Source organism: Pongo abelii, chromosome 19 (assembly GCF_028885655.2).
Source record: "Pongo abelii isolate AG06213 chromosome 19, NHGRI_mPonAbe1-v2.0_pri, whole genome shotgun sequence".
NCBI classification, from domain to species: Eukaryota; Metazoa; Chordata; class Mammalia; order Primates; family Hominidae; genus Pongo; species Pongo abelii.
Genome location: NC_072004.2, coordinates 91,871,572 through 91,894,966, shown reverse-complemented (window position 1 = coordinate 91,894,966; position 23,395 = coordinate 91,871,572). Strand labels below are relative to the sequence as shown.

The window sequence follows — 23,395 nt, the reverse complement described above, 5'->3', positions numbered from 1 at the left end:
AGCAGTTTGGCCCGGTGGACAGCAGAAAACTTGTGGAGCATCTTGGGGATTTAGTTGGGCCAGAAAGCAGATTGGGGTCACGTGGGAGACCCCAGGGGTCCACTTGGGAGGGCTGGGTTGAATCCTTAGGGCCCTGGGGTTCCCACCCCTACCTGCTCTGCCTTGGCTCCAGAGCAGGGAGGGGGCTGCCTGGGCCCAGGGTGGCCTGCCCTGATGAGGATGGCGCTGAGGGGACCTGTCGCCCCACCTGGGGACGAGTCCACTCCCTGTGCCAGTGCCTCACCCACCACACTGAGGACGGCCAGGGAGGCACCGGGTATGACCATTTGATTACCATGGGCAGAGGGCCCTGCACCAGCTTCCCTGCGGCAAGCTGCCTCCACAGCACAGGCCTCCCGCCTCTGCCCCATCCTGCTCCCCACTATCCCCCACCCCAGGGGCTAAGGGTGGGAAGCGGCATCCATGAGGCTGGGGAGAATAAGGACCCCCTCCCCGCACCGAGCAATGGGCTCCTGTGAGGATGCCGCTTTGGTGCCTTTGCCCACCTGCCAGGAGGAGGAAAGGAGCCAGGGACCCCACAGCACCTCCCATTGTCCCCGCTTACCAACCTAGTCTGGTCTCAGGTACAGAGTTCAGAACACAGGAGGTCCAGAGGCCTCGTGGGGACAGACAGGACACACCACTCCAGCTCGGGCCATGAGAAGCCACCTTATCTCCTCTTTATTTAACCGTGCTCTCTCCACTCTCTGGAAACTGCTGTCTCCATGCTCAGCTGAGCTAAGAGAAGCCCAGGGCAGAGATGGGGATCACATTGGCAGCCAGGTGGGCAGCCCAGTTCAGCAGCCGCTGTTCCTGCGCAGGAAGGGGTGGCCCCGCAGGGAGCAGTGGAGCTCTGTGAAGGTGAGGGAGCCCACGGTGATGGCGCAGGGGCCCACGGTGTGGAAGCTGAACCTCTCATAGAAGGGTACCAGCGTGTCCTCGCACATGAGCGCGGCCCGGTGCACGGCCGGCTGGCTGCCCAGGTGGTGCAGGTAGCGCCACAGCAGGATGGGGCCCCTGCCCTGCTGTCGGAAGGCGCGGTGCACGGCCAGCACATGCAGGTGGGCTATGTGGCCCCCAGGCCTGTGCAGCGTCAGTGACTCCTGGGGGCAAGCAAGGGATGAGAGCCCTGGTCACTTCTGCTGACACGTGCTCCCCCCCCAACCACCAACCCAGGCAGGGAGCAGGTGTCCCCTGGGTGTCTGTGGTCAGGGCTCCCGCCCCAGCCAAGGAGGGCCCCAAATTGGGAGCCATACCCCCAACCCTATGGAGAAAACTTGAAGACCCAGAACGTCTTGCTCTGGGAGGGGCCTGCAACCTGTACTCATCTCTCCAGTTCTGGAGGAAGAAATCCCAGCCCCTGGGCTCCCCTCCCCGCCATCTGGCTGACCTCTGTCTTCAGAGGCCTCCCTGGAGCTGGGCGTCGCAGCCCCGTCCTCACCTGCATGAGTCTCTCCTTGTCCCAGAGCGAGCCGATGATGAAGGCCACGAGGCAGCCCTCCTCGAACCAGCCCAGGGACAGCTCTGGACATAGGGTCAGGAAGTGCCGGATCTCATCCAGGTACAGGGGGCAGATGCCCAAGACGGAGATGAAGGCTGTGGCAGGAGGCTCAGGTGGGCGACTCGTAGTCGCTGTGCCTCGCGTCCACTGTCTGCTGCACCCCGAGTGTCCACTCAGATGCCCCGTTCCTCACAGGAAAATGGGGTTTAGGGCTGCTGTTTCTCCCACTTTCTTGAGCGCACACATGGTCTGATACTCTGGGACCCGGCCTCCAAGGACAGGAGACTAAGGGTCTCCTCCCACAGGATAACTGGACCAGAGTGGAGCATCCTTCTGACCCTGTGCGGGGCCACTCACCTTCACGCTCGATCTCAAAGGCGCTGACAGCGTCCTCCGGGGTGAGGCAGCGAAACTCGCTGGCAGGGAGTGTGTGGCGCCGCTGACAGCTCGGGGACTCGGGGATCCCAGGTGGCAGACCTGGGGCCTCGGGTTTCAGGGGGTGGGTGCTCTGCACCGACATCCTGGCCACTGGTGTCTCCTTGGGGCGCCCCAGCTTTGGAAGTGGCCTCCTAAGCCAAGGAGGGCCTCCCAGCACCTGTTGGAGAATAGCAAGGGACAGGGGTCTGATCCTCATCTCCAGGGAGGCAGGCCCCAGAGTATGCATCTGGCCTCTTTTGTAGCAGGAACTGGGGTGGAGCCAGCCCCTAAATCAATGGGCACATTCCCCAGGTACCTGGTGCCCGAGGCGGTTACCAGGCACTGCAAACATTGGCACTGTCTCTCTACCTTTCCCTCTCAGCCAGAAGGATCCCTGGAGGTTTGCCACCTTGCAGACCTTCAGACATTGGTCTCAGGGTGCCTTCTGGGTGCTTCTGAGCCCCAGAGATGGTGGCAGGGATGAGCAGGGCTCAGTGGAGCCTGGGGCACCCCAAACCTGCTGCCCACGGTGGGAGGGGAGGCAGGACTCGTGACCCTCCACTGACCACGTCTAATGCAACTGTGCAGTGGGTGGGTGCCCGGGTCCCCCACACCACCATTCATGTGGTTTATCTTACCTCCCCAGAAGGTCCTTTGGGTGCAAGATCCTGTGGCGGAGAGCTTTTTAGGTAGCCTCAGCCCTTGGTCCTAGAGAGCCCCTTAATCAAAGTGGGCCCTTAGGGAGCCTCTACTTCAATCCAGATGGCTTCAGACTGGGCCACACACATGCAGGATTTGTGGTGGGGGGTGGGGAGGTTAGAGGGAGCCGGGGGCTGCAGAGGGCCTGGGGGATGCGGAGGAGCAGGCAAGGAGGGTGCATAGGACACCCCCTGTCCCACACATCCAGCTCATTGGACATTCCCCTCTGGGCACTCTTGTCTCCCAAGACACCCTGCAGATTTGCAGTTCTTAGAGGAGGCCATCCCTCCCTCCACCTTCCAAGACACTTAAACTCCATGGCTTCCATGTTTCCCTCCATGTCTAGAAGCTCCAAGTAGAGAAGCTCCTGTTCCTAAAGGCTGAGAGCCAGGAGTGGGGGTCCCACCTACCTGGACTGTGGAGAGGGCACTCAGTGTTCCCTCCACAAAGCCTGTCGCCCTGGGGACCTGTCCGCAGTCACAGGAACCAGTAAAATCCGGGACTCCTGGCTGCAAGGCTGTAGTAGCAGATGTTCCCCGGGCAGCCTGTGGTGCTGTTCTCAGAGGTTTCTAATCCCCCCCACCCCACCTCTCGAGCTATCCCAGGCAGGATGACGCCAGCAGGGCTCTGGCAGCCTCAGCCCCTGCCTTGCTGAAGGGAAACGTCAGCTCTGGTGCCCTAGGCTCAGAAGGGATTACCAGAGGCTGACTGAGGCCCCAGGGTTTGGGGAAGAGAGCGTGGGGCTAAGCCTCAGGGGTCCAGCTCTAATCCCTGCTCTGTTACCAACTGGCTGGGCACCAGCGATTCTCCCTCTGTCCCTCGGAGTCTTGGACAAGCCCACCTCTTATGTGGGGGAGGGGGTGGGAATTCAAGCTACCAATTTGTGCACTTTAAGTACGTTCTACTTCAAGTTTATTTAAATATTTAATTTAATTAAATATTTAAATATTCAGGAGGTTGCTCTACCAAACGTCTCAACTACAAAGCTCCCTGACTGCCATTGACCTTGGCTCCACCCATTCTCAGGGCTGCCCAGGCCTTGGCACCTGGTGCTGGCATTCCCTCGGAATGCAGGCCCCTCTCCCTGTCGGCCCTGACTACCCCCTGCCCTCCAGCTCACACCCCATCCTGCGCCCCTTAGCTCTTCTCTCGCCAGCACCTGCCTCTCCGCTCCACCCAGCGGTGCAGATCCTGTCTCCATGCGGGCTTCTGGGGGTCCTGGAGGTTGGGTCTCACAGGTGCACTCTTTTGACCCCCTGCAGAGGAAGCTTCTGCTCCTACCCACACAGTTTGGGACGGACCTCTGAGGGTCCTTCCTGTCCTGGCAGCCTGTGAGTGCCACGCTTACAGCGCTTGCTATGTGCCGGGCCCTGGATACATGTCTCCTTTAATCCACACGGAAGCCCGGCCAAATGAGTATTAACCACATGTTATAGAGAAGGAAACTGAGGCACAGACAGGTTCAGTAACCTGCTCAGAGCCATCCAACAAGTGAAGGGGGAGGGGCAAAGCTGGGTCAGCCTCCTGACATGCACTGCCACGGCTGCGCTGGTGGGACCCGCTCATCTCACAATGAGACTCCTGGTTCCTGTGTTCATGATTCTCCTGCTGGTTTTCAGTGTCCTCACAGGTGCACTCTTTCAACCCCCGGCAGAGGAAGCTCCTGTTCCTACCCATACGGTTTGGGACACAGACCCTGAACGTGGAGTGACCCCGTCCCGATGCGTCCGCCCACCCACCACGTGCATTCCTCCTGTCTCTGGGTCCCCTTCTCCCAGGGCCCCTCTCTGCACTCAGGCCCACCTGCCTGCTAGAAGGGACCCTCAACAGACCTCTCAGGACCGACCAGAGACCTCCTTGGGCTTGGTTGGCAGGGTGATCATGTCTAAGACCTCAGCTGGGCATCCCCACCTTCAACCTCCAGGGTCCCCCAAAAGGCCTCTTCTGTCCCTTCATAGACTCTGTGGCTCCATGGCACCCCCTGGTGGCCAATCCTAATCACAGCCACTTGGCGATGCCTGAGAAGAGCCTGCTGTTCAATCGGTCTCTCTCTCTTTGCTGACTTCCACATAGCCCTGTTCTTTCTGGACGACACCCTAGAGGTCTAGAACCTCAGGGAACAGGATGAGGCAGTAAGCCAGGCACAGTGGCTCACCCCTGTAATCCCAGCACTTTGGGAGACGGAGGTGGGAGGATGGCTTGAGCCGGAGAGGTCGAGGCTGCAGTGAGCCAAGACTGCACCACTGCACTCCAGCCTGGGCAACAGAGCGAGACCCTGTCTCAAAAAAATACAAATAAAAATAAATTTTTTTTAAAAGATGAGGCGGTATGTTAAACATGGTGAAACTGGGAAGTTCAAACCCTTGTGGTACAGAAAAGGAGACAGAAGGGGAGGGCAGAGTGATCGCCGGGACCTTTGTCCTGGTCAACAGGAAGAAAACCACATGCCTCCACCAATGAGAGGGAAAATGAGGAGGGTAAGGGGCCCACAGGGTGATGGGTACAGAGAGAAGGAGATCCCTGGGGCTGGGCATAGTGGCTCACACCTGTAATCCCAGCACTTTGGGAGGCCAAGGCAGGAAGATCACTTGAGCCCAGGAGTTTGAGACCAGCCTGGGCAACATAGCAAGACCCCCGTCTCTACAAAAAATTTAAAAATCAGCCAAGAATGGTGGCACACACGTGTAGCCCCAGCTACTTGGGAGGCTGAGGTGGGAAGATCACTTGAGCCTAGGTGGTTGAGGCTGCAGTGATGCGCCTCTGCACTCCAGTAGCTGAGCAAGATGTTGTCTCAAAAAAAAAAAAATCCTGACCTCAGTTGGGCTCTAAAAAAGAAGCACCTCCGAAATCATCCTCACACCAGGGACACCGATTGCACTGTTTATCAGATGCCCAGTCTTGTCCTGGTTCTGCAGTTAGAGTGCTGGCAACGTCTCTGGTGACTGCCTCTCAGGTAGATCTTGGGGATGGAGGGGAGAATGTGTCCCTTGCCCCCCAAATTGTACCTGTTCAGTCACTCTAGACAGCTGATAAACACCTAACCTGATGGGCAAGGCCAGGCACGGTGGCTCACGCCTGTAATCCCAGGACTTTGGGAGGCCGAGGCGGGTGGATCACCTGAAGTCCAGAATTCGAGACCAGCCTGGCCAATATGGTGAAACTCCGTCTCTACTAAAAATACAAAAAATTAGCCGGGTGTGGTGGTGGGCACTTGTAATCCCAGCTACTTGGGAGACTGAGGCAGGAGAATCGCTTGAACCCGGGAGGCGGAGGTTGCAGTGAGCCAAGATCATGCCATTGCACTCCAGCCTGGGCAAAAAGAGTGAAACTGCCATCTCAAAAAAAAAAAAAAAATGTAGATACAGACAGGGAGAAGATGGCATCTGTATGTTTCCCAGGGGTGCTGTAACAGATGATACACAAACTGGATGACTGTAAACCACAGAAATGGCTGGATGTCGTGGCTCATGCCTGTAATTCCAGCACTTTGGAAGGCCGAGGCTCTTTGTGCCCAGCCTCTCCTTCCAGCAGCAGCTCCCTTCAAAGTCCTGTATCCACGACTCACCCACCCCGACTCCCTGCCCAGTGTGTACCATGCCACCCTGCCTCGCCCATGATGACTGCCCTCAGGGGTCCCTCTGTCTCTCCGCCCAGCCTGGCCTCTTTTGATCTCCCAGACAGATTTACACATTTCAAATGCCAGATGGGGTTCAGTTTTCTCCCAAAAAGCTCTTCGGTCCCATGAAAATCATGGTCTGTGACTGGGCTTCCACTTCGAGACTCCAGAATATTCTTTTTTTTTTTTTTTTCAAAGATAGAGTCTTGCTCTGTGGCCCAGGCTAGAGTACAATGGCACAATCTTGGCTCACTGCAACCTCCGCCTCCCAGGGTCAAGCAATTCTCCTGCCTTAGCCTCCCAAGTAGCTGGGATTACGGGCGCACACCACCACGCCTGGCTAATTTTTTGTATTTTTCCTAGAGATGGGCTTTCGCCATATTGGTCAGGCTGGTCTCAAACTCCTGACCTCAGGTGATCCACCTGCCTCAGCCTCCTAAAGTGCTGGGATTACAGGCGTGAGCCACCGTGCCCAGGCAGGACTCCAGAATATTCTATAGCAGTTTGGAGAGGGGTTGTCCAGGGCACACAGAGAACTGCCAGGGACCATGCTACCTAACTCCCCACCTGCCCTGGTAGAGCCTCACCTCTGACCCATCAGAGCCCCCATCCCACTCCTAATCAGATGTGGTTAAGATGATGATGACAGTTATTGAGCGGATAACTGATGTCATGACAGTAAAAGAAGGTTCTGAGAGGATGTGTATCACCACACGAAAGCTGAGAACCAAGCTTTCGGGATGTCCACTGTTAGCAGGGAAAGGAGCTATTAACAGGAACGCAGGTGAAGCCGCAAGAAGGGAAGAACCCAGGGGAGAATGTCCAAGAAATGGGGCAGTTAGAGCCTGAAATGGCACAAAGAATGGAGAACAGATCTCAGATTCTGCCAACAGGGAGGCTCCGATAACCTTTAAGAATCCTTCCAGAAAAGGCCGGGCATGGTGGCTCATACCTGTAATCCCAGCACTTTGGGAGGCTGAGGTGGGTGGATAGCTCGAGGTCAGGAGTTCAATACCAGTCTGGCCAACATGGTGAAACCCCGTCTCTACTAAAAATACAAAAATGATCTGGGCGTGGTGGCGGGCGCCTGTAATCCCAGCTACTCAGGAGGCTGAGGCAGGAGAATTGCTGGAACCTGGCAGACAGAGGTTGCAGTGAGCCAAGATTGCACCACTGCACTCCAACCTGGGCCACAGAACAAGACTGTAACTCAAAAAAAAAAAAAAAAAAAAAAAGGAATCCTTCCAGAAGGGAGAAATGGGTGGAGAGGCCAGATGCAGAGGAATGGCCTTAATGGTGACAGTGAGAGGTGGAGTGCAGAGGCTGTTGATTAAAGGCACACTGACCCGCCACCACGGCCGGGGGTTGGAGAAGACTTCCGCACGGCCCCCACCCCATCCTGGGCACCGAGGCTGCCACAGCTCCTGATACACCCGGAGAGCCTGGTGAAGGGGTAGTGAGCATCCCTACCGGGCCCAGTGCAGAAGCCCTGGACCTGGAATCTGGGAGCTTCCTGCATGGGGACGCACCCTCTCCCCTCTGTGTGTCAGCTGCCCAGTTTCACACCCAGACTGAAGGGAGCCCATTCGGGGCAGACCAAGGAGTGGGCCCCATGGCCATGTCCCAGGGACACCTTGATGATGCCTCTGAGATGCCGGTTTTCCATGCAGAGCAGTTGAGAGGCCCGGCGCGCAGGAAGCACAGCCCTCTCTTCAGGCTCTTGTGCAATGGCTGCATTTTTTTGGTGGTTTCGATGGTCACTTTCTCTCTCAACTCCTCTCCTGCACTTAAGGTCCGCCCCAGAGACCTGGCACTGAGCACATCTTGCCTTATCGTCTTTACCTTTCCAGCCTGAGTCCTACCACGTGGCAGGCTCCCCGGGGAACGAGAGATAGAGAACTGTGTGCGGCAAGTTTATCGGGGAGAGGTCTCATGAGCGACCCCTACCATGGAGCAGGGCAGAGGGCTGGACAGTGGAAGCTGAGCCGTGATGGTGCAGCTGTAACCGACGCCTTGGCGCATCCCCTGAGGAGCTTCAGACTTGGGAAGCCCTTCTGGACCCACCTCTTTGTCCTGCATCAACCTTGGGTGAAACCGCTTGCTTCATTGAGGGCAGTTGCAGGAAAATCCAGCTGGGAGGCGTCAGCAGTCCTGCCCACTGCGGGTAAGAGCCCTGAATCACTTTCTCCAAGCTTCCAAGTACCAGGGTCCTTGCCAGGGTGATAAATTCTGTAACAGGGAAAAGAGCTCCCACACCAACACATGTTCCTTATCCAACTTTATGCTCTGACCCCCTTGGCCCATCCAGTATCCTCTGATTCTAGTCCCCACGCTCCTGGCTCTGGCTGGGACCTGCAGCTCCTTCAGGACAGAGCCTCCTTCCTCCCTTAGCCGACCCAGCACTTCACCAGTGGGTGAGGTTGCGATTTAGCCCTAGTTACTGGCCCAGTGCAAGAAGAGGAGGTGCAGTATATACTCAGGGTTGGGGAGGGGATAGTACATGTCTCCTAAGGAAGAGGCATTGTCCCCAAGGAAGGAGGGGCACTAACCTCTGTGCCTGGATGTCTCCCACTTCTCCCCAGGGGCCTCCTCTGTATAGCTGACTCATTAAGGTTGGGAATTCAACCTGCTCTCAGGCTCTGCCATGCTGACTTCTCTCTGTTCCTTAACTTCAGGAGGCGAGTTTCTTTACATGATGCTAAGGAGACCCTCTGGCTTTTCCACTTTGCCTTCAAGCAGTGATTCTTCACCCCCAGCCTCTGACTGCCTTTCTCCCCTGCACTGACTGCCCCAACAGCCATCCAGCCCCGCCGTCCTTACACTTACTGCATCCCTGTACCTCTCAGACACCTGACATGTTGCACCCACCGCTGATTGATTGATTGATTGATTTCTTCCTTCCTTCCTTTCTTTTTTTTTTTTTGGTGGAGGCTCACTCTGTCACCCAGGCTGGAGTGCAGTGGCACAATCTCAGTTCACCAACCCCCACTTCCCAGGTTCAAGTAATCCTCCTGCCTCAGCCTCCCAAGTAGCTGGGATTACAGGTGCCCACCACCATACCCGGCAAATTTTGCATTTTTAATAGAGATGGGGTTTCACCATGTTGGCCAGGCTTTGTGCCCCTTACAGACAGTCAGTGGTTGGGGGAGGCATCTTCTTTCAGCCAAAGGCAGTGTTTGGAGAGGGATGGGATGGGGAGGTGCACCACAGCATCCACTACACACCTGTCCCCCACAAGAGGCTTATGCACCCCTGGAAAACAGAGGCTAGGTTGAGAGTGTGGCATTGTGCCACCCACAGAGCAGGTGCCTATCAGCTAGAGGCAGAGTCTTCTGTTTTGTTTTTTGTTTTTGAGACGGAATCTCACTCTGTCGCCCAGTCTGGAGTGCAGTGGTGCGATCTCGGCTCACTGAAACCCCCGCCTCCCGGGTTCAAGCAATTCTCCTGCCTCAGCCTCCTCAGTAGCTGGAATTATAGGCGCCTGCCGCCACACCTGGCTATGTTTTGTATTTTTAGTAGAGACGGGGTTTCACCATGTTGGCCAGGCCAGTCTCAAACTCCTGACCTCAAACGATCCGCCCCGCTCAGCCTCCCAAATTGCTGGGATTATAGGCATGAGCCACCATGCCCGGCCCAGAGTCTTCCGTTGAGGAGGGTGACTCAAAGGCAGGGCTGAGTGGGACCCTACCTTATTTGGGGCTCAATATTGCCGTATTAGATAGGCACTTACCTCAGGAAACTTCCAGACCATTCTGGAATGGAAGCATCAAAGGCAGGGAGGGATTGCCACCTCCTGGACAAAGAAGGGACCTACGGCTCCCCAAGTAATGGAGCCAAACTGCCCAATAGTAAGATTGTGTGAGCCCCACATGTGATTTGAAATGTTCTAGTAGCCACATTTTAAAAAGCCAAAAGAGGCTGGGCACGGTGGCTCACGCCTATAATCCTGGCACTTTGAGAGGCCAAGGCAGGAGGATCGCTTGAGCCCAAGGAGTTCAAGACCAGTCTGGCCAATATAGTGAGACCTTTTCTCTATTTTTTTTTTAAATAAAAAAATAAAAAACAGGCCAGACGTGGTGGCTCATGCCTGTAATCCCAGCACTTTGGGAGGCCGAGGCAGGTGGATCACCTGAGGTCAGGAGTTTGAGACCAGCCTGGCCAACATGGCAAAAGCCCGTCTCTACTAAAAATACAAAAAAATTACCCAGGTGTGGTGGTGGGCATTTGTAATCCCAGCTACTCAGAAGGCTGAGGCACGAGAATCTCTTGAACCTGGGATGCGGAGGTTGCAGTGAGCCGAGATCCTGCCAGGACACTCCAGCCTGAGCAACAGAGAGAGACTCTGTCTCAAAAAAAAAAAAAAAAAAAAAAATCCTGAAGTAGGTGACTGAGGTTGGAGCACAGAGCACTCCGTGCTGGATGCAGAGGGGAAGGGGGGTTGGAAAGATCAGATCAGTTTATGAAAGTCCACATGCACCTTCTTGGGTGGACCCTGGGGAGCCACAGAAAGATATAAAGCCAAGAGTCCAAAGACCGTGTTTGCATTTTCAACCACCCTGGGAACAAGGCAGCAGACAGATTAGACGGCCTGGGACCTGGTGAGGGGCCTATAGCCGAGGTCTAGGCAAGAGATGGAAATGAATTCCTAACAAAAGCTAACCTTATCAGGCCTGCCATCGTGCACTCACTGGGCAAAGCACGTTATATTCAGTTGGTCAGTTACAGTCTCCACAGTCCTATGAAGTAGGTATTATTATTGTTCCTACCTTACAGAAAGGAAACTGAGGCTTAGAGAGTAAAATAACTTGTCCGAGGTCACATAGTGACCAGTAGCAGCACAAGCTTCAAACCCAGGTCCCTGTGACTCCAGAAGCTCACTCTCAGCCACTGTACCTCCCACCTCCCCACATCTCCGTGGATCTGCCCCCCTGGTGGAGCAGGTCTGGACAGGAAGGGTGTGAAAAGGCAGTGGAGGGGCCAAGAACCAGGCTTTGATTGCATGTGGAGCTTAAGAGTGAGGGCTGACCCTCAGGTGGCCAGCTCAGTACCCAGGTAAGTGATACTGCCATCAATCAGGATGAGAACTCTGGGAGAAGAAACTATTGGAGGAAAAGATGATGAGTCTACTTTGTACCTATGGCTGGTCACATCCAGGAAGCACCCACGAGTCTGGAGCTGTGGGAGGTGGCAGTGGATAGGCTGACATATTGTTCTTGAAGCTGGTCCAGCAGATTCACTGTGCCTCGCCCTGTATCTTCAGAAAGGAGGGAAACAGGACGAACCTGGTGATCCTGTGCTGTCACTATTGCTCAAACTTTTCACTGTTGCCCCAGCATAAAGTGGATTGCAACCCACCCTCACAGCAGGAGTCAGAATGGCCAAAGGCCAGCTGGGCTGGGTCCTGATCCTGACTGTACCGCAGAGTGACCTCGGGCAAGTCCCACAGTTTTCCCAGGGCACCTGTGCAAGGAGCAGGTGAGGCTCCAGGAACGAGAAATGCCGTTTTAACTCCAAAAGCCTTGAGCAGCATTCAGCTGGAGCCTCGGAAGCATTTCTTCGGCCAGCCACCTGAGGGTGTGGGGGGCTTCCCAAGGCAGCTCACCTCCCACCCCACCCCCCAGTTGAAGTCCCCAGTGCCTAAGGCACCCTAGCACCCCCAAACACCTGCTCCAGGGTGGAAGGAGCTCTTTGGGCCAGGCTGAAATTGCTTGCACAGCAATGGAGAGGCCAAGCAGGCTCCCACAGAGGGCAGTGTTGGGCCTGAGCATACTTTGTGGGTCCAGAGAGGTGCTCCATTGGCTGGTTAAGATAGGGACGAGACATGGCCTGCTTCCCTGAGATCAGTTCACTCTGCTGCTGGCTCTGCCGCCTCCTGCACACCACCCACCCCACTTAGCAAGGGGAGAGGGCAGACCAGCTCAGTTTCTGGAAGCACATTTATAAATAAGTGAAATCCTCCCAAGAAATAGCTCTATTCCCCACGAAAGGCTGGGAGATGGGGCCATGATAAGAAAGGGTTTCTTCATTAGGGAATCAAGTTTTTTTCCTCCTTCCTACACCTCAACAATGATGAAAATAAAAACTAAGCAGCAGCTTCCATCCACGCTTACCCTGCTAGGCAGCCTGAGTGTATGGAGACTGTGGCTAGGGCCTCAGGGTCTGGGAAGGAGTCAAGCCTCAAACCTTGTCCAGAGCATCTTGGGTCTGAGTGAGGTCAATGAAAGACACCATCGGATGGGATGGGTAGGATTTACTGAGTCTCATTCTCTAAAGCAGCTCAGATGCAGTTGAAACTGGGGGCACTTGAAAGGATTTGGAGCAGCCAAAGAGGGCAGCTCTGTCCCAGCTCTTCAACTTTTGGGTGTTTGTCGGAAAAAGGATAGGAAACTGACAGAATAGAGGTACAGGTTCTCAGGCCTTTGCCATCCACTAATATGATAATTTTCTTTTTTTCTTTTTCAAGACGGAGTCTTGCTCTATCGCCCAGGCTGAAGTGCAGTGGCACAATCTCAGCTCACTGCAGCCTCCGCCTCCCGGGTTCAAGCGATTCTCCAACCTCAGCCTCCCGAGTAGCTGGGATTTCAGGCACCCACCACCAAGCCTGGCTAATTTTTGTATATTTAGTAGAGATATGGTTTTGCCATGTTGGCCAAGTCTCAAGCTCCTGATCTCAGGTGATCCACCGGCCTTGGCCTCCCAAAATGCTGGGATTACAGGCGTGAGCCACTGTATGGGCCTAGCCTAATATGACACATTCTTGAGCTCCATCCCTATGCCAGGTACTGTCCTAGCCACCAGGGTTACACACACAAATACGACATGGTCTACATGCTTAAGGGTTTAGTCTAGTGAGGGAGAGATCAGCATGTGAAATCAAGGAGTCTTACCTACAACCTGGCAGTTTCCTGATAATCTATGTAAAGCACTTAGTAGAGTATCTGGCATGAAGTTACAGCTCAATAAGTGATAGCTATTATTAGCCATTATTACAAGAAGCCTCAGAATAAACACAACATGTCTTCCAGGAGTGCCAATATTACTCAATGATTAGGGAGGAAAGGGCATTAGTTTTTACATTAAAACAACAAACATAGGAATACTCTGGAGTACAATGCAAAACTCACTTGATTTTTTGACAACGAAAGCAGATTTGAGGCCGGGTGCAGTGGCTCACGCCTGTAATCCCAACACTTTGGGAGGGCAAGGCAGGTGGATCATTTGAGGTCAGGAGTTCGAGACCAGCCTGGCCAACATGGTAATCCCTGTCTCTACTAAAAATACAAAAATTAGCCAGGTGTGGTGGCGGGCGCCTGTAATCCCAGCTACTCAGGAGGCTGAGGCAGGAGAATCGCTGGAACCTGGGAGACGGAGGTTGCAGTGAGTCAAGATCACGCTACTGCACTCCAGCATGGGCGACAGAGTGAGACCCTGCCGTGAAAAAAAAAGCAGATTTGAGGTCTGCACTGCCTTATCCCCCCGTGGGACACGTAGACACATGGACTCCCCTCTGCAATCAGGAGTTCTTCTGAGGGAAGCCTAAAGAAACAGCATCACTAGAAAAGACCCTGCCCTTGGAGTGGGGAGACTCCTCAGGTTACTACCTGTTACCCTGGGCACCAAATTCCTTGGGTCCTGTTTCTTCATTGGTAAAATGAGGTTAAAAACCCTCTATATCCAAGATTGTGATAACAGACAAGATAATGTGCATGCAAGTACCTGGAACAATGCCTGGTCAATAATATGTGCTTAATAAATGCTATGTTATCAGGGGGCAAGAAAACAGGGCTGAAAGGGTCATGGGAGGCAGAACAGAAACTACTATGTTATTGCTGTTTAATCTCCCAGGTCTCTACAGGAGAGGGAGTAGGGATCTGTGTCCTTACAGCAATGATTCCAGATGGCCATTTGGCATTGTGGTCTGGGATGGGAAGGCCATGATTTGAGAACCCAGCCTTGCCCCAAAATCATATCCTAACTCCCCTTCAGCTGATTCAGCCCATTTGTTCTATATCTTAGTACAAAAATTTTCTAAGATTTGGGTCCATTGACAACCACCCTGATCCCAATATTACATCAATACTCTATTAGTACTTGGCTTAAGACATCTTAAGTACTTAGGCTGCCATCTGTTTTGTGCATGTTCTTTTTTTTTTTTTTTTCCTGAGATGGAGTTTTGCTCTTGTTGCCCATGCTGGAGTTCAATGGCTCAATCTCAGCTCACCACAACCTCAGCCTCCCGGGTTCAAGTGATTCTCCTGCCTCAGCCTCCTGAGTAGCTGGGATTACAGGCATGGGCTACCATGCCTGGCTAATTTTGTATTTTTAGTAGAGATGGGGTTTCTCCATGTTGGTTAGGCTGGTCTTGAACTCCTGACCTCAGATGATCCGCCTGCCTCAGCCTCCCAAAGTGCTGGGATTACAGGCGTGAGCCACCGTGCCCGACCTTGTGCATGTTCTTTTAACTTTTCTCTCTTTTTTTTTTGAGACACAGTCTCACTTTGTCACCCAGGCTGGAGTACAGTGATGTGTTCTTGGCTCACTGTAACCTCCTGCTCCCGGGTTCAAGCGATTCTCCTGCCTCAGCCTCCCGAATAGCTGGGACTACAGGCATGCGCCACTACGCCTGGCTAATTTTGTGTTTTTAGCAGAGACGGGGTTTCACCATGTTGGCCAGGGTGCTCTTGAACTCCTGACCTCAAATGATCCATCTGCCTTGGTCTCCCAAAGTGCTGGGATTACAGGTGTGAGCCACTGCAGTGAACCAACTTTTCTATGAATGTAGTTCTGTATCTTCAGGACCCGGTAAACAACCCAAAGAGCTGGGATTCTGCCTTCTTTGAAGAACCTAAATACTGTAATATCAATCCAACTTAGTAGCTTTCGTTGATGATCGTGTAGAAAAATGTGGAAAAAATGATGTTGACTGAGAAAGGTTAGGGCCAGATCTTGTTTTCCTTAACAATCTATTTAAATCTGTCCTCTGAGAATGTATCTAAACCCTTTGAAACTTAAGTGACACGTTAAATTAGAGTTACTTTTTTTCTTTTGAGATGGAGTCTCACTCTGTCACCCAGGCTGGAGTGCAATGGTGTGATCTAGGCTCACTGCAACTTCCAACCCCCAGGTTCAAGCGGTGCTCGTGTCTCAGCCTCCCAAGTAGCTGGAATTACAGGTGCCTGTCACCTTGCCCAGCTAATTTTGGATTTTTAGTAGACATGGGGTTTTGCCATGTTGGCCAGGCTAGTTTTGAACTCCTGACCTCAACTGATCCACCCACCTCGGCATCCCAAAGTGTTGGGATTTCAGGCATGAGCCACTGCACCCGGCCTAGAGTTACTTTTTTTTGAGACGGAGTCTCACTCTGTCGCCCAGGCTGGAGTGCAGCGGCGCGATCTAGGCTCACTACAACCTCTGCTCCCCGGGTTCAAGTGATTCTCCTGCCTCAGCCTTCTGAGTAGCTGGGATTACAGGCGGCTGCCACCGCACCCGGCTAATTTTTGTATTTTTAGTAGAGACAGGGTTTCACCATCTTGGCCAGGCTGGTCTTGAACTCCTGACCTCGTGATCCACCCACCTCGGTCTCCCAAAGTGCTGGGATTACAGGCAAGAGCCACCTCATCCAGCCTTTTTTTTTTGTTTGAGACAGAGTCCTGCTCTGTCACCTAGGCTGGAGTGTATCAGCATGATCTCGGCTCACTGCAACTTCCGCCCCCCAGATTCAAGCAATTCTCCTGCCTCAGCCTCCCAAGTAGCTGGGACTACAGGTGCACGCCACCACACCCAGCTAATTTTTGTACTTTTAGTAGAGAAGGGATTTCGCCATGTTGGCCAGGGCGGTCTCGAACTCCTGACCTCAGGTGATCCATCCGCTTCTGCCTCCCAAAGTGCTGGGATTACAGGCATGAGCCACCGCACCCGGCCCTAGAGTTACTTTTTATATTTTATTTATTTATTTTTTATTTACTTATTTTTTTTGAGACAGAGCCTCACTCTTGTTGCCCAGGGTGGAGTGCAGCGGCGCGATCTGGGCTCACTGCAACCTCAGCCTCCCAGGTTCAAGCGATTTGCCTGCCTCAGCCTCCTGAGTAGCTGGGATTGTAGGCATGTGCCACCACGCCCAGCTTTTTTTTTTTTTTTTTTTTTTTTTTTTTTTGTATTTTTAGTAGAGATGGGGTTTCGCCATGTTGGCCAGGATGGTCTCAATCTCTTGACCTCGTGATCCGCCCACCTCGGCCTCTCAAAGTACTGGATTACAGGCGTGAGCTGCCGCGCCCGGCCTACTTTTTATATTTTAAAATGACAATATGAAGCAGACCATAACAGTTCTGCCAGTCTGGAATTTAATCTAGGCAGGGGGTTTGGAAATAGTACAACAATGGTTAAGCTTATCAAAGGAGCTAAATGCCAGGCACTGTTCTACTTCACTTAATCCTCCAATTGCCCAATGAGATGAGTATTGCTATTATCATCCCTATTTCACAAATGAGCAAATTAAGAAGAAAATAAGTTAATCAGTGTGCCTATTTTTATAGATTAGTAAGTGGCAGTGCCAAAAATTGGAATCCATGGTCCCCACTCTTAGCTACCTTACTATACTACCTCTTGCCATTCATTCTTGGCTTCAGGGAGCTTGGAATTTATCTACATGGATTTATAGCCAAACCACTGGGGCCACTGATCCTTTTGTTACCTTTCTCTGGGCCTCCTTCACCAGCTTCTGGGTCAACTCCTGAGGGGTCATGACGTTCCAAACTGCTTGGAATTCCTGAATACAGTGCATTATACATATGCTCTATACATATCTATTATAGCCTTACAAGTTGGAGTTGTTATCTATTTAATGTGTATTTGTTTTGTCTCCCCAACTAGACTGGAAACACCTAGAGGACAGGGACAGTATCTTTCTCTTTCTGCAACGCTCCCAGTGCCTGGGGGCTAGGCTAGGACACCAAGGGAGCTCATTAAAAGTTGTTGACAGTCTCTCCACCATCCTGTGCCCCACCCCGACCACTCCCCTCTTCCTCGATGGCCACTCCACTTCCTCCTCCCGGGTCCCCGCCCCTTCTCACTCCCTTTAGTTGATTCCTCTCTGGCCTCGCCCCTTCTTAGTGGATTCCATCCTGCCCCCGCCCCCCGCGGCATCTTCAGCGTCCCCTAGCGACGAGGCGGTGGCTCCTAGCAACTGCATCCCGGCTCCCTGACGACGGCGCCACGCAGGGACACGTCAGCGCGCCTGGCCCCGCCCCCGGCGCCCGCTGGTCCCGCCTCCCCGCGCCTCGTTCGCTGCCGCTGTCGCCGCTGCCGCCCGAGACTCGCGCAGAGCAGTTATGGCGGATCCCGCAGCCCACACGCCCGCAGCTCCCACTCCCGCCCAGGCCCCGGCTCCAGCCCCGGAGGCAGTCCCGGCCCCAGCCGCAGCCCCCGTCCCGGCGCCGGCGCCCGCCTCGGACTCGGCCTCCGGGCCGTCCTCGGACTCCGGCCCAGAAGCCGGCTCGCAGCGCCTGCTGTTTTCTCACGACCTGGTGTCGGGCCGTTACCGTGGCTCCGTGCACTTTGGGCTGGTGCGCCTCATCCACGGCGAGGACTCGGACTCGGAGGGCGAGGAGGAGGGCCGCGGCAGCTCGGGTTGCTCCGAGGCCGGGGGCGCGGGCCACGAGGAGGGCCGGGCCAGCCCGCTGCGCCGCGGCTACGTGCGCGTCCAGTGGTACCCGGAGGGCGTCAAGCAGCATGTGAAGGAGACCAAGGTGCGGCGGGCGGGGGCTGGGCGGCGCGGGCGGCAGGGGGTCGGCGGCCGGGCCGAGGCCAGGGAGGGACGGCGTGCAGGGCCCTGCCCGGAGCGGTGCCACTGCAGTGGCCGAGGCGGGAGGACAGCCCCAGTGGAGGGTACACTCCATGCAAAGTCATTGCAGCAGCCCTGGGCGCACACGCCAGCCGGGCACTGCTGGCCCGGGACCGGGCGGGCCCTGGGCTTCCCGACTTAAGGGGACTTCTAAGCCATGCTATGCTGTGGTGTCGGCCTCGAGATTTAGAGACGTGGACCGACTCCCGTGGGGACTCAGGTTCTGGGGCGCGTTCGGCATTACACCAGTGCGGCGTTTTGCTGACCCCCAAGGAGCTCGGTACTGCATTGTGCATCCAGAAATGAAGGCCGTGCCGGGTCCGTGCAGGGAGGGGTTGTGGGCATTCCAAAACAAAGATAGAGGTGAAAATCCCAGCCGAACCCAAGAAGTTCACTAGCTTACAGGCTGCATTATGGTGAAGCCACCCAGCCTCTTTTTGTTTAACCCTGCTGCCTCATATTAATTGCTGCAGGGAACTTTGTGAGTAAAATCATTAGCAATCAGAGCCCCGGTATGAATAGTACTTGGTGGGGGGGATTCTGACAGCTGCGACCGGGATTGATGACTCCTAAGTGCATTTGGACTCCTTGAAAAAAATATTCCAGAACCCTGGGTAAAGGGGAGTCACCAATTTGGAAACCTGAAGGGTTTTTCTTGACCTGAAGCTGTTAAGCAGACATCTGACTCCCGTATGGTTTTTGGGGTGATGCTAGTGAGTACAGCAGTTTTACAAAACAAAGGCTTGTCATCATAAACCCGAAACCTTGAACCCGGGTTGGTTTGGTGGCTTGTTTTCCAGAATGTGAATTCCTATCAGTAATTGACACACACACACACACACACACACACACACACCCACCCCTGTATCTCACACCCCTTCTTCCTCTCCTACTTCCCCTCCCCTTCAAGAAAACATTTCTAAGCAGGAATCAGGCCTACGCTGTTTTAGGTCCTTGGGAGGTTGAGAGGTCTGATTTCAGGGGAGGGCACTTTGGAAGTTGATCTAGGTTTCTCACACAGTGGGAGACAAAGACTACAGAGGAACGGGGTTTCATGCCAAACTACAAAGGGGGGTCTGTGACAACGGCTTGAGAAGGAAAAAGGCCCCACTCCAGAGAAGAGCCCGTGATCCGTTTCCTAGAGGCAGAAGTGACTGCTGATACCAGCAGGGTCTTTTTGTTGGGGATGCACATACATCCACAGACACAAATCCACACACAGGACCCTGGTTCCCCTCAGAGAAATGTGAATCAGGCAACAGCTCTGAGACTTGGAAGGAAAATTATCAGTCCATTTACAAGAGTATTTGGAAAATATTACTTTTGTGCAACAGAATGCTGGTTAAAAATTACCCAGTATTGTGTCAGGAAAAGAGGGTTATTGCTGTATACTGTGTGACACCAGATGATTGCTGGTGTTTTTCTGTGAGTTTTTAAGAATGTTTTTCACCACCCATCTACTTGAGAGGTTCGTGACTTTTGGAACGCAACTCATTTGACTGCAGCATCCTCTGTGTTGTGGCCTCCTGCCCTAGGACTCAGGGAGGTAGGCCCAGCTCACTTCTGGGAGCCGCCATGTTTATCAGTCGTTGTTCCCGTCCGTCTTGACTTTGGTGGTTAACTTTGTTTACAGTTATGCTCCGTCTGCCTCCTGCGCTATGTGTAATTATACAGAGTTTGACTCGAAATACCTATTTTGGAGTTAAATCGAAAACAACGGCCGGGCGTGGTAGCTCATGCCTGTAATCCCAGCACTTTGGGAGGCCGACGTGGGCGGATCACCTGAGGTCAGGAGTTCGAGACCAGCCTGACCAACATGGAGAAACCCCGTCTCTACTAAAAATACAAAGTTAGCAGGGCTTGGTGGCGCATGCCTGTAACCCGAGCTACTTGGGAGGCTGAGGCAGGAGAATTGCTTGAACCAGGGAGGTGGAGGTTGCGGTGAGCTGAGATGGCACCATTGCACTCCAACCTGGGCAACAAGAGTTAAACTCTGTCTGAAAAGAAAAGAAAAAAAAAACAGCAACAACTTTGAGGCACCACTTTGGATAGATTTTGCAGCTGGCCTCCTGTGACTTGCTTTGAATTTGTTGAAGTCCGTTTTGTGGCTCGGTGGTGGTATTTTGTCATTGTAGCATCTGGGTTTAGCAAAAGCCAAGGGACGCGGGAATTCCAAGGAAGTGGTGGAATGGGATGCCCATTTATGGGTGGCAAGATACAGTTCTTTTAGGATTTAGAATAGGTTTGTTTTGGAGGGTGGAGTTTATACCTGCTACGTAGCTCTGTTACCATGAGCTATAGATACAGGTGACTGATTAGCTGAATGTCTCCTGGTCTGTTACTGACCACCAAGCAGGGTGGTAGGGTGGGTGCTGGGACCTTGCAGAACTGTGGCTTAGGATGATTTTTCTTCTCACCTCCTGCTCCTTATAAATTCCATCAAGGTGATAGTATGCCGTAAAGGAAAGACCATTAGACCAAGATTGATTAATGTAGTTATGAGATTTGAGAACCCAATTATTGACAAAATAATGTAGTGGCAGATTTTTTTTTTTAAAGTTACTGGTTTGTTTATTATTTTTGAGATGGGGTCTCACTGTTACTCAGGTGGCCTTGAATTCCTGGTCTCACACAATCCTCCTGCCTCAGCCTCCCAGGTAGCTGGGACTACAGTAGTGATGGTTTTGAGAAACTTCTTTTTTATTTATTTATGTTTTTGAGACAGAGTTTCGCTCTTGTTGCCCACACTGGAGTGCAATGGCGCCAGCTCGGCTCACTGCAACCTCTGCCTCCCGGGTTCAAGCAATTCTCCTACCTCAGCCTCCCGAGTAGCTGGGATTACAGGCATATGCCACCACGCCCGGCTGATTTTTTGTATTATTAGTAGAGATGGGGTTTCTCCGTGGTGGCCAGGCTGTTCTTGAACTCCCGACCTCAGGTGATCTGCCCGCCTCGGCCTCCCAAAGTGCTGGGATTACAGGTGTGAGCCACCGCGCCCGTCCGAAACTTATTTTTTTTAATAAGCTGCTACCTATTGAAAAATTTTTTGTGTGAGTTTCTTTTTTAAACAGAGTCTCTCTCTGTCACCCAGGCTGGAGTGCAGTGGCACGATCTCAGCTCATTACAACCTCAACTTCCCGGGTTCAAGTGATTCTTGTGCCTCAGCCTCTCGCATAGCTGGGATTACGGGCATGTGCCATCACACCCGGCTAATTTTTGTATTTTTAGTAGAGACGGCAGTTTACCATTTTGGCCAGGCTGGTCTTGAACTTCTGGCCTCAAGTGATTCACCCGCCTCAGCCTCCCAAAGTGCTGGAATTACAGGCATAAGCTACAATGCCTCGCCCCTATTGAAATTTTTTAATAGTATCTATTTAATGTGGAGTGTTTCTTAGGGTGTGGTGTATTTTTGTAGTTTTCTCTGTAAATTGGAGGGCAATGAGTAAAGGCTTAATCTTAGTCTCAAGTTTTTAGTGAACAAATTTACAAAGAGATGAAGAGACTGGGCAGCAAGTCATGTCCTTTCCCTGCCGCCTTCATGAAAATAGCGACAGAAACAAAGTAAGTTCTTCCATGAAGCTATGGAATTTATTGTCGTGTTCCTGAGGCTTCCAGCCACCAAAATTAAGCTTCTTAAGGACTCAAAAGGAGCTAGTGGCCAGTGCTTCTTATATGCTCCTTCCTTTCTCCAGTCTTCTGACCTCTTCAGTGAGGTAGCCACTTGAAACTCTGTCCATCTGGTCATGGATCTCCTTAGAGGAGGCTTGCCCCTTCCCCATCACCAGTCATCCTTTGAATAAAATTTTGTAATAAAGCCAAATGCCAGCAGCCACTTAAACCTTCATGAGCACTGGCTAGACGTGGTGGGTCCTTCTGGTCTCCACCTGTCATGGTTGGGCAGAACGGCCCCCTGCGAGGTAAGGGAGCAGGACTGCTGTCTGTCAGTTCAAGTTCAGTCTTCGTTTCGGAGGTAAAGCGTTTATGCTTTAGCTTTCTTGTGCTTTTTCATCTCTTTTGCATTGTCTTTTGTTTTAAGTTGCCATGACATTCAGGGTTTCACCAGGTTTGAGATATAGTGCCTCTAAATTAGGGCTGTCTGTGATCACCCTGCTTTTATGAAGCTGTGTGTGTGAAACATCCCTGATGACAGGTCCCTCAGGAATTGGCTTTGCAGTTTATTTTTGGCTCCTACGCTGGCCAGCATTTCCATGGGGAAAGCTATTTAGGTGTAGCATCATGGCACGTGAAGTTTGTCTCACTTGTCTGGGTGCTGGGCCCATTAAAAGCAATTGTTCTTAGTGATGTAATATGAAGAAGTTACATAAGGTTAACCAAGATGCAGGACTAAGTGAATCTAAATTGCATTTTATTCAGATAGGATCACAGCACCTGTAGACTCTTAACAGCTGTTCTGTGATTTTATTCTTTGTCCCTTGATTTTCCCCCTTCTAGCCCTCAGGCCTCAATGTCCTGATGGTGCTTCTGTCTGGCTGCTGCCTGACTCAAGGGTACTTTCCCCAGATGAAGGGTGTGTGTTTTGTACTGTGATTGGAAGCCAAAACCCTTGGGTGCTCTTCCTGGCTGTCACCTACTCTGAATGACCTTGACCAAGTCACTGCCTCATTTTCTCTCTCTGCAATGAAATAAGAGGTCTATCTTCCTAACCCCTGATATGAGCCTGCACAGATGGAATAACCAGAAGTGTAGCTGGGTCAAGCCTAGGATGGCCACTTGGTTATTAGCAGACAGCATTCTGATGTCTGTCAGAGAGAGCCAGCTCTGCACCTTCAGAAGATCACTTCCATGAGAAAGAGGATGATGCTGCACCAAAGAGGCACCTTGGGAAGCAAAAGGTGCACGAGGCGGGTTGTGGGGGAGGGGTTTGTTTCAGGGGCATAGGAATTCCTAATGGCTCGTGTTGCTAATGACCACATGGATTATAGGTTTGACTTTATTAAACCTCTTCTAGAAATACTCATGAACTTCCTACCTCTGTTACTTTATAAGAAATTCAGTAATGCACATTTACAGTAACCCCGGCCATCCTCCAGGAGGGGGATGGAATGTATCTGTATATATGTATGTATGTATGTATGTATGTTTCCAGAGTCTGAAAGGTCTATTTTGAAATTCCCAAGACTGGTAATGAGATTATAAATTACAAAGATGATAGAGTATTGCTTTATATTTTAAGGTAATAAGAGCAGTCATGATACAGGATACTGTTACTGTGTGCCAGGCACTCTTAATGCTTCAGATGTTTTACTTAATGCTCACAACAACC

The 23,395-nt window shown here is 52.5% G+C and overlaps 2 protein-coding genes across 11 annotated transcripts in view; one reads left to right on the top strand and one right to left on the bottom strand.

Moving 5' to 3' along the window:
- Nucleotides 1–689: 689 nt before the first annotated feature.
- On the bottom strand, nt 690–17,394 carry AANAT (aralkylamine N-acetyltransferase). 7 transcript variants are annotated; one of them, XM_054537395.2, is made up of 7 exons: nt 16,963–17,394; nt 11,628–11,753; nt 11,407–11,526; nt 8,337–8,430; nt 1,898–2,135; nt 1,481–1,635; nt 690–1,142 (listed from the first exon to the last, which is right to left on the bottom strand). In XM_054537395.2, exons 4-7 carry the CDS (start codon nt 8,349–8,351, stop codon nt 837–839), a joined length of 714 nt encoding a protein of 237 aa, XP_054393370.2. In that variant the 5' UTR covers nt 8,352–8,430; nt 11,407–11,526; nt 11,628–11,753; nt 16,963–17,394; the 3' UTR covers nt 690–836. The 7 variants fall into 7 exon arrangements, with proteins under 7 accessions (XP_054393370.2, XP_054393371.2, XP_054393369.2 ...); XM_054537396.2 differs by lacking the exon at nt 11,628–11,753 and adding an exon at nt 12,383–12,476 and having other exon boundaries at nt 16,963–16,991; XM_054537394.2 differs by lacking the exon at nt 11,628–11,753 and having other exon boundaries at nt 16,963–17,285.
- Nucleotides 17,395–17,524: 130 nt separating this feature from the next.
- Nucleotides 17,525–23,395, top strand: part of UBE2O (ubiquitin conjugating enzyme E2 O) — a 63,540-nt gene continuing 57,669 nt past the window's right edge. For 2 of the 4 annotated variants that reach the window (XM_063718981.1, XM_009252062.4), the window contains exon 1: nt 17,530–18,016. In XM_063718981.1, coding sequence (XP_063575051.1) covers nt 17,600–18,016 — 417 coding nt within the window. In that variant the 5' untranslated portion in view covers nt 17,530–17,599. Of the gene's footprint in view, nt 18,017–23,395 lie in introns of all 4 variants that reach the window. The other 2 variants (XM_002827868.5, XM_024235246.3) reach the window with 2 other exon arrangements.

What these genes read in the sequence shown, in the direction of transcription:
- AANAT (XM_054537395.2), bottom strand. An exon ending in CTTTGAGATCGAGCGTGAAG is followed by an intron (nt 1,636 to 1,897) that starts GTGAGTGGCCCC and finishes CTCCTGCCACAG; the next exon opens with CCTTCATCTCCGTCTTGGGC. An exon ending in ACAAGGAGAGACTCATGCAG is followed by an intron (nt 1,143 to 1,480) that starts GTGAGGACGGGG and finishes GCTTGCCCCCAG; the next exon opens with GAGTCACTGACGCTGCACAG.